Consider the following 10,000-nt stretch of genomic DNA (forward strand, 5'->3'; position numbering starts at 1 on the left):
ATCAAAACTGACCAAAATTATTGTTTTGGGGGATATTCAGGAATATGTATATCCAACGTGTCTCAAAAGAGGCAGCAAATGTCGAGGAAGACTAAAAACAAAAAAAAAGACAACACTTAACAGTTAATAGCATTAACCGATGAGATGATTTTATATAAAAACAGTGTTGATTCCTATCTTGGACATGATTTCAACAGCTTAAATGGTAGGTGTATTCCTTGTCATGTTTTGCAATGTTTTCCTTTCTGTAGTGCTTACAATGTGGCAGGTCTTGACCAAAAGCCTGCCATTTTATGTCCTGCTGGTCCTTATGTTGGAGTTAAACTGTTAAAACGTAGTAGAGAATACAATTTGTCCTTACTACTGTGGCAGTAATCGAAGATCTCCCTTCAAAATATATTGCACGAGTGGCTTTTCATGCTGTTTAAAACCCATTGATTTCATTCAATACTGTATTCAATTCTACAGGTGAGTTAGACCAGCTTAACCAATGTACTACTGCACCCCCATGCTATCATTGTGGCTGACTTTTGAAGTTAGCACTGACACAAGTTGCATGGTCAATTTTCACTGTAGCACAGGATGTGCAAGACTCTATTATTTTCAAAAAGAATTGACTTCTGCAACTGCTGCTGACTTCTGTAAGCAAAGGACAGTTTCCCATGTCTTCTGGGTCTATTTCAAGTGAGCTCGGGTGGATAGGGGAATGTTAAACCCCTCTATCATTTGCACACATGAAGCGTCCTTAATATGGTCAAGTTTTCACTAGCTTTAATTCTCGGCGTGCTAGAGTGAGACTACAGCCAATATATATTTCATGATGTCATGAACCTATACAATGATTTTAATGACAAAAACATGTCTTATATACACTCAATCACGGTAAATCAAGGGAATTCAAAACTTTATGTAATAACTATGGTAATTGTTCCCTCTGCATCTTTAATTCTGAGTGACTCAGCCTCTCTGTGATTGTCTTATACCTGGGCATTCAAATTGTTCATCAGTACAATTCATTTTGAAATGTTCTTCCTTGTTGTTTTATCTTATTTGGATGTTTATAACATTTCACTGATCCCCGTCCCAACTTATTTGAGACGTGTTGCAGTTATCAAATTAGAAATGAGTACATATGTCCCCTGAAACAATATTTTTTTCTCTGTTTTAACACTTGATATGTTGTCTTTTCACTATTCTCTATCTAAGGAATGTATTTAATGTTTTGAAAATGATAGCATTTTGATTTTATTCTCAGTTTATCAAACGTCCCAACTTCACCGGAGTTGGGGTTTGTATACAAGTTATGCTGGCTTGCACTAAATGGCCGTCTCCTTACCCCAACCCCTCTCTCCGTAGGGTAGTGGCGTGCTGCTTTCTGAAGACGACACCTCATTTGAGGGAGAGTTCTCTGAAGACTGGACACTTAGTGGGAAGGTAAAAATTCACACATTCTGTTTGTGTAGAGTTCTTGCACGCCTCCTTCGGCCAGGTGTGTAGCGTAGGAGTGGAACCCCTGAGTCACCAACAACGTTAAAGACAAGAAAGCTCCCACAAACTTTTCGGTCTACTGACCCTCTTGAAGCAATTCAATTCACACATTAACACACACATTGCGCATATACTGCTGTGGAAAAGTTGCCCCCTTGCTAAACTTTTCCCCAAATGTTCCCGACATTGTCCCTACAGAAAACTGACAAACATTTCCCGACACATGCACACACCTACACGCGACACCCGGCAAGTTCATTACACGCGATACCGGTTTAGCGCGTTCTGAACACATTCATATTTCACTCTCACGTAGCGCTGCACATATTTCTGTACTTACCAGTTTTCATCCACAACATCTCCGCAAGCCGCGAGGTACCCGCTGGTTTTGCTCCATCCAACATTTCCACCACAAACACCTGTAGTCCCACGCCATAGCACCTACACTGAACGCATTCACTTCCCTGTTGTGTGCCCCGCCATCAATGGTCCCCCGAGAAACCCGAGCTGTGAGAGTTGCAATGTTTTTGTATTTTTTGTTTTGATGACGTGTTTGGTAATTGAGGTTAGGGTTCCAAACTAGTGTTAGGGAAGAGAAAAATATATTTTTGATAACTGAAAATATTTGTAATGTTATTAGGATTATGGTATGTTTAGTTTTGTTATGATTTATTTCTTTATTGTGTTAATTGATTTGTGCACTACTCTCCCGCCATTTCTGAGTGACGTGACTAATGGGTAGTCCCATAAATAGGCGGCGCTTTTGCCATTCTGGTTAGAGCGGTGCAGGGAGAGCAGCTTGCTGTGAGGCTGAGAGAGAGAACTGGTTTGTGAACATTTAACCCTTTGAATCCCGATTAGTTTTGTATTGATTATTTTGAATTTATCTTTTCAGTTTGAACAACCCTCGAGTTGATTTTTGTTTGCAGCCTTTTTCAAAGTTTTTTTTGTTTATCACTTTTGAGCACTGTAAATAAACCAGCACTCATAGCACAAAATCTGCACTTGTCTGTGGTCCGTCTATGTCTCCTTTTACCTTGGTTGCCTAAAAGAGCGCGCATCCCTTTTTGTGAGTTGGGACCGCGAGGTCTCATTCTTCACACGTGGTGGCAGCGGTGGGATTGTGGCGCCCCCTAAAGGCACTGAGAGAAAGGTTGACTAGACGAGCCCAAGTGCATAGTAAAAGTGGCGTATCGGCGGTTGAAAGACACTGGCAGGCTGATGTCCACCCGCCAAGAAGAAGAAGATGGTGGCACAGGAGTTGAAGACCTGGGGCAGGAAGCAGACGGGGAGAAAGAGAGTGACACACCCGACTTCGCATCCATGTTCAAGATGCTCCAGAGGGCCGTGAGCAACCAGGAGAAGGAGGCCATTAAACAGGAGCAGAGATGGAGGAACGTCCAGGTCCAACTCCACACTGTCCACGGTGAACTGGAAGAGATGAGGACAAGAGTTCCCGCTGCAGCTCCGGTGGCCGATCCTGGAGTCGCTTCTGCAACGCCTGCTGATGCTGTTGTCTCCGCCACGCCTGCTGTTGTCTCCGCCACGCCTGCTGTTGTCGCCTCCGCTGCGCCCCCTGCTGTTGTCGCCTCCGCTACGCCGCCTGCTGTTGTCGCCTCCACGGCGCCCCTTGCTGTCGTCGCCGCTGCTGCGCCCCCTCCTGCGCCCCCTCCTGCTGCTGTTCCTGTGGTGCCGCCTGCTGCACATCCCGCGACGGTCCCTGCTGGCCGGAGTAGCCAGCCTGCTACGCCGCCAGCCTCCCTGTCGATGCCTGCAGCCCCTCAGCACCCTGTGATGAACCAAGGAGGACCAGCCCCAGCGACCTGGACCCGAGCGTCGGTGCCCAAGATGGAGGAGGGAGATGACGTCGAGCAGTACATGACCACGTTCGAGAGGCTCGCTGCTGCATACCGGTGGGCCCCTGCTGACTGGGCCACGTTCCTGGTGCCCTACCTGACGGGCAAGGCGAGAGCCGCATACGTGGCCATGGATCCTGCAGATGCCAGAGACTACACCAAAGTGAAGGACGCCATCCTAGCCAAGTTCGAGATAAACAACGAGGTCTACCGCCAGAGGTTCCGGGACCCTCGTATCCAGCCTGGTGAGACGCCCCGTGAGTTCTACAACCGGATCAAAGACCTCTACAGCAAGTGGATGAAGCCCACAGAGAAGACTGTGGAGGAGATCGGAGAGACTTTGATTCTGGAGAAGTTCCTGCGCTCGTTGGCTCCTGAGGTGCGAGTGTGGGTCAAGGAGCATGATCCACAGACCGGACAGCGAGCAGCTGAACTGGTGGACGCCTACCTCGCCGCCCGCCAGGGACCGAAGGACTTCCGCTACCAGGGCTTCAGCCAACCTGCAGAGAGGGGTAAGTCTGCGGGCTATGGTACGGGAGTTGGTCCTAGGGGTGGGGAGCAGAGTAGGGGTCAAGGTAGCCGCACACCACCTCACACACCAAGAGCATCTCCACATAGACAACCGGCACCCACTCAGTCAGCACCCACACGCCCTGAGCCATTGTGTCATAATTGTAATAGGCCTGGACATTTTATGCGTAACTGCCCCGAACCACCCCGATCACGTCGTTTTGGCCCCAGGGCGCAGGTCACCACTACTAGTCTGCCCGAACTCCATAACAGAGTGCAAACTGTTGATGTTACTGTTAATGGTAGAGCAGCTAGAGCCCTTTTAGACACAGGAAGCACCCAGACGCTTGTGCAACCCCACCTGGTTGATCAGCCAGGGATGCTGACAGGGGGATGCCTACGGGTGCGATGTGTAAACGGCGACGAGCACCGATACCCCCTAGCTGAAATATGTCTGCGTGTCCATGACCACACATACACTCTCAAAGCCGGAGTAGTGAAGGGCCTCCATCATCCCGTAGTGTTGGGCCAAGATGTTGCAATTTTGCCAGAGCTGGTGCAGTCTACTTCACCCATAAGTATGGTTGTGACCAGATCCCAGACTAAAAGAGTGGCCGATGGTGAAGCAGAGACTCAAAAGCTCTGTGAAATGTTACCCTACTGTAATGATGAGATTGCGCCCCCTGACACACACAGGCCACGCAAGGCCCGGCATCAGCGCCGGCGTGAGAAGCTCATTCGCCAAGTTGAGTCTATGACTAGTGCAGAGCAAGATGTACCCCCCACTGCAGCTCAAGATGTTTGGGATGTGCCCCATGATTTGAAGTTGCTACAAGAGCAAGACGAGTCACTCAAAGAGCTTTACAATAAGGTCACTGAAATTGATGGTGTGAGCACAGGCCAGCCCAAATCCCTCTCTGGGGAATACTATTTTGTTAAAGGCGGTTTGCTGTACCACCAGCCAGAAGGTGGCGGCACTGAGCAGCTCGTTATCCCCACTAGCCTGAGACCTAACATTGTCAAACTAGGTCACGATATCCCATGGGCAGGGCACCTAGGTAGTGTGAAAACCCTGCAGAGAATTTCGAGCAGATTTTACTGGCCCGGTTTATACACTGATGTTCACACTCACTGCAAGACATGCCTCACCTGTCAGCTCACTAGCAAACAGAAGGTTAAGCCATACCCCCTACAGCCACTTCCTGTCATTGAAGTCCCCTTCACTAGGATAGCTATGGATATAGTTGGTCCCCTTGAACGCACACAGACAGGTCACAAATACATCCTTGTAGTCTGTGATTATGCTACACGCTATCCCGAAGCTTTTCCCCTCCGCAAAGTCACGGCCAGAACCATTGCCCCAGCACTCCTACAGTTATTCTCCAGGGTAGGGATCCCACAGGAGATTTTAACCGACCAAGGCACTGCCTTCCTCTCGAACACACTTAAGCAAGTCTACAGGTTGTTAGGGATACGGGGTATTAGGACCACTCCCTACCACCCGCAGACAGACGGGCTGGTAGAGAGGTACAACCAGACCCTCAAAAGCATGCTGCGAAAGTTTGTGGGTGCCAATGCCAAGGACTGGGATCGCTGGCTCCCTTACCTCATGTTCGCCTACCGTGAGGTACCCCAAGCCTCCACCGGGTTCTCGCCCTTTGAACTCTTGTATGGGAGACAGGTGCGGGGGCCTCTGGACTTGCTGAGGGATGCATGGGAGTCACCCAGCGCCACTACCACCAACGTTCTCACCTACGTCATCGCCATGAGGGAGAAGATGGAGGAGATGGCGAACCTGGTGCGAGAAAACATGGAGAACGCTCAACAGACCCAGTCCAGCTGGTATGACAAGTCCGCCCGACAGCGCACGTTCCAGCCCGGCCAGAAAGTTCTCCTGCTCCTGCCAACAGAGGAGAACAAGCTGCTGGCCAAGTGGCAGGGGCCCTTCACCATCAGCCGGAAGATGGGGCCAGCCACCTACGAGCTGGACATGCCTGGGAGGAGGAAGCCGCAGCAGGTATTCCATATAAACCTGCTCAAAGAATACCATGACAGAGAGCCGCCGGTGAGTGACCAGCTCATGGTGCAAGCTGTGAGAGAGGAGTACGACACCCCTGAGCAGTTTTTCCCCACTGACTGCGCAGCAGGGGAACCAGACTTCTCCCACCTCACCACAGAGCAACAGGAGGAGCTGCGGGCCGTCATCCCGGAGGGCCTGTTCACCGAGCAGCCTGGGACAACGTCTCTGGCTGAGCACCCCATCCAACTCAAAGAGACCACCCCGAAACGCCAACGAATGTACCGGGTTCCGGAGCGGTTACAGCCTGCACTCCAGGAGGAGCTGCAGGTGATGGAGCGACTGGGCGTCATCGAGCGCTCAGACAGCGCTTGGAGTAGCCCCATTGTCCTGGTGGCTAAGAAGGACGGCACCATGCGGTTCTGTGTGGACTTCCGTCAAGTCAACGCCCAGACCCAATTCGACGCCTACCCCATGCCCCGGCTCGAGGAGCTGGTCGAACGTGTGGGTGGGGCCCGATTCATCACGACGCTCGACTTGAGCAAAGGGTACTGGCAGGTCCCGCTGGCCAAGGAGGCCAGACCTTACACTGCCTTCCGGTCACCCCGTGGGCTGTTCCAGTTCACAAAGATGCCCTTCGGTCTCCAGGGAGCGCCAGCCACCTTCCAGCGGCTCATGGACCGCGTGCTGGAAGGGACTGGAGCCTTTGCTGGTGCTTACCTGGATGATATCGTGGTCCACAGCGCCACCTGGAGGGAGCACGTGGAACATCTGGCCGAGATCTTCCGACGCGTCCACGAGGCTGGGCTGACGATCCAGCCCAAGAAATGCACCATTGCTCAGGCCGAGGTGCGTTACCTTGGTCACATTGTGGGCCACGGTGTGATCCGCCCACAAACTGACAAGCTTGAGGCCATCCGCAACTCCCCTCGGCCTCAAACCAAGAAGGATGTGAGGTCCTTTTTGGGTCTTGCCGGGTGGTACAGGCGCTTTGTGCCTAACTTTGCCACCATGGCGGCGCCACTCACTGACCTGACCAGAAAGTCTGGGTCAGCAAGGGTCAGGTGGGAGGAGCCGCACGAGAGGGCCTTCGCAGAGCTGAAGGAGGCCCTGTGCAGCGATGCAGTCTTGAAGAGCCCTGACTTTGGAAAGCCCTGGACAGTCCAAACTGACGCCTCTGGTGTTGGGCTGGGGGCGGTCCTACTCCAGGGGGAAGGTGACCAGCAGCGGCCAGTCGCCTACATTAGCCGCAAACTGTTCCCACGAGAGACCCGATACTCAGCTGTCGAGCTGGAGTGTCTGGCGGTAAAGTGGGCCTTGGACACATTCCGTTATTACCTTCTGGGTAGAGACTTTGTGCTTGAAACTGACCACCGAGCATTGAAATGGTTAGGCCAGATGAAGGACACTAATGCAAGGGTAACCAGATGGTTTTTAGCTTTGCAGCCCTTTAAGTTTGAAGTTGTTTACAGGCCAGGAAAGCACAACCTGGTTGCTGACTACCTGTCTCGCCACCCCTGTGTCGAGTCTTCAGAGGAGGGGGGAAATGTGGAAAAGTTGCCCCCTTGCTAAACTTTTCCCCAAATGTTCCCGACATTGTCCCTACAGAAAACTGACAAACATTTCCCGACACATGCACACACCTACACGCGACACCCGGCAAGTTCATTACACGCGATACCGGTTTAGCGCGTTCTGAACACATTCATATTTCACTCTCACGTAGCGCTGCACATATTTCTGTACTTACCAGTTTTCATCCACAACATCTCCGCAAGCCGCGAGGTACCCGCTGGTTTTGCTCCATCCAACATTTCCACCACAAACACCTGTAGTCCCACGCCATAGCACCTACACTGAACGCATTCACTTCCCTGTTGTGTGCCCCGCCATCAATGGTCCCCCGTGAAACCCGAGCTGTGAGAGTTGCAATGTTTTTGTACTTTTTTTTTTTGATGACGTGTTTGGTAATTGAGGTTAGGGTTCCAAACTAGCGATAGGAAAGAGAAAAATATATTTTTGATAACTGAAAATATTTGTAATGTTATTAGGATTATGGTATGTTTAGTTTTGTTATGATTTATTTCTTTATTGTGTTAATTGATTTGTGCACTACTCTCCCGCCATTTCTGAGTGACGTGACTAATGGGTAGTCCCATAAATAGGCGGCGCTTTTGCCATTCTGGTTAGAGCGGTGCAGGGAGAGCAGCTTGCTGTGAGGCTGAGAGAGAGAACTGGTTTGTGAACATTTAACCCTTTGAATCCCGATTAGTTTTGTATTGATTATTTTGAATTTATCTTTTCAGTTTGAACAACCCTCGAGTTGATTTTTGTTTGCAGCCTTTTTCAAAGTTTTTTTTGTTTATCACTTTTGAGCACTGTAAATAAACCAGCACTCATAGCACAAAATCTGCACTTGTCTGTGGTCCGTCTATGTCTCCTTTTACCTTGGTTGCCTAAAAGAGCGCGCATCCCTTTTTGTGAGTTGGGACCGCGAGGTCTCATCCTTCACAACTGCATACCGGTAATTGACACACACCTGCCCTCTGTCTGTCTGTCTGTCTGTCTGTCTGTCTGTCTGTCTGTCTGTCTGTGTGTGTCTGTGTGTGTCTGTGTGTGTCTGTCTACAGGGTACTCTGAACATGCCTAATGGGGACTACATTGAGGGCTCGTTCAGCGGTGTGTGGGGATCGGGCCTCAAGATCTCCGGCTCCTTCTATAAGCCTAACCTCTTCGACTCAGACAAAGACAAAAAACACACACCGTGAGTACTCACTCGTGTGTGTGTGTGTGTGTGTGTGTGTGTGTGTGTGTGTGTGTGTGTGTGTGTGTGTGTGTGTGTGTGTGTGTGTTGTTTCTTCGTGTCCTTTTGGGACACTGTTGTTGTTTCTTGGTCCTCCCAATTAAGGTGTGTGTGTGTGTGTGTGTGTGTGTGTGTGTGTGTGTGTGTGTGTGTGTGTGTGTGTGTGTGTGTGTGTGTGTGTGTGTGTGTGTGTGTGTGTGTGTGTGTGTGTGTGTGTGTGTTAATTATGTTTACGTTTCGTTTTGTGTTTGTATTTGTGCATTTTGTGTGTGTATTTGTTAAAGGTGCACTGTGTAATATTTTTAAATGTTTGTTTGCAGAATCCATGCTGCCCTTTCACAAATGCTACCCTTTTCATGAATACTTACCACCACCATCAAATTATTCATTATGATTGGGAAAATGGCACTCTTCATACATGAAAAGGGGGGATCTTCTCCATGTCCGCCATTTTGAATCTGAAGAAATAGACATGACATTGAAATTCATGAAAAGATCGAATTTGGCAATAGGGAGCACAGTTTAAATGAGCAGCATAGTTGCAATACCTACTCTGACCACCATCCTACACAGTGCACCTTTAAATATGCATGTGTGTATGCACATGCATATATTACACGTTCATGTTTTCCCTAATACTCTGCATGTTTCTGTGTGTGTGTGTGTGTGTGTGTGTCTGCATGCGTGTCTCTGTGTATGTGTGTGTGTGTGTTTGCGTGTGTGTCTGCGTGCACGCGTAGGCTGGGTCGTCTGTTGGTGGGAGCGGAGGACAGGTGGCTGGGGTGTGTTAAAGGCTCTTGATGGGAAGATGTTATTTGTCTTTTCTTTATTTGTGGCTTCTCTGTTACCTTCTCCATATCACTGTTTTTCTGCATGTTTCCTTTCTCTCTCTCTCTCTCTCTCTCAGTCTCTCTCTCTCTCTCTCTCTGTGTTGGAGGATGGGATATGAAACTGTTATATGACTCACCTCTCTCTGTGTCCCACTCTCTCTCTTTCTCTTTCTCCCCCCTCTCTCTTCCTCCCTCTGTGAGCAGTAGGCTGGGTCGGCTGGTGGTGGGTGCTGAGGACAAGTGGCTGGGGGTGTTTGAGGAGTACTGGGCTAAATTGGGATGCCACGCGGCGGACCAGGGGGAGACCAGCAAGGCCTGGGACAATATAGCTGTGGCCCTCAGCACCAATAGACAACTGCACAGAGACAGGTACTCTATACACACACACACACACACACACACACACACACACACACACACACACACACACACACACACACACACACACACACACACATATACACTCAAAACACACACACACACACACACATATACA

General features: G+C 49.8%; 1 protein-coding gene across 6 annotated transcripts in view; it reads left to right on the top strand.

Moving 5' to 3' along the window:
- The window catches only part of als2b (alsin Rho guanine nucleotide exchange factor ALS2 b), a 67,727-nt gene that overhangs the window by 40,921 nt on the left and 16,806 nt on the right, over positions 1 to 10,000 (top strand). For all 6 annotated transcript variants that reach the window (XM_063211762.1, XM_063211765.1, XM_063211766.1 and 3 more), the window contains 3 exons: positions 1,357 to 1,434; positions 8,502 to 8,635; positions 9,709 to 9,873. In XM_063211762.1, the coding sequence (XP_063067832.1) occupies positions 1,357 to 1,434; positions 8,502 to 8,635; positions 9,709 to 9,873 (377 nt within the window). The remainder of the gene's footprint in view (positions 1 to 1,356; positions 1,435 to 8,501; positions 8,636 to 9,708; positions 9,874 to 10,000) is intronic.

This window comes from Engraulis encrasicolus, chromosome 12 (genome assembly GCF_034702125.1).
Source record: "Engraulis encrasicolus isolate BLACKSEA-1 chromosome 12, IST_EnEncr_1.0, whole genome shotgun sequence".
Classification (NCBI taxonomy): Eukaryota; Metazoa; Chordata; class Actinopteri; order Clupeiformes; family Engraulidae; genus Engraulis; species Engraulis encrasicolus.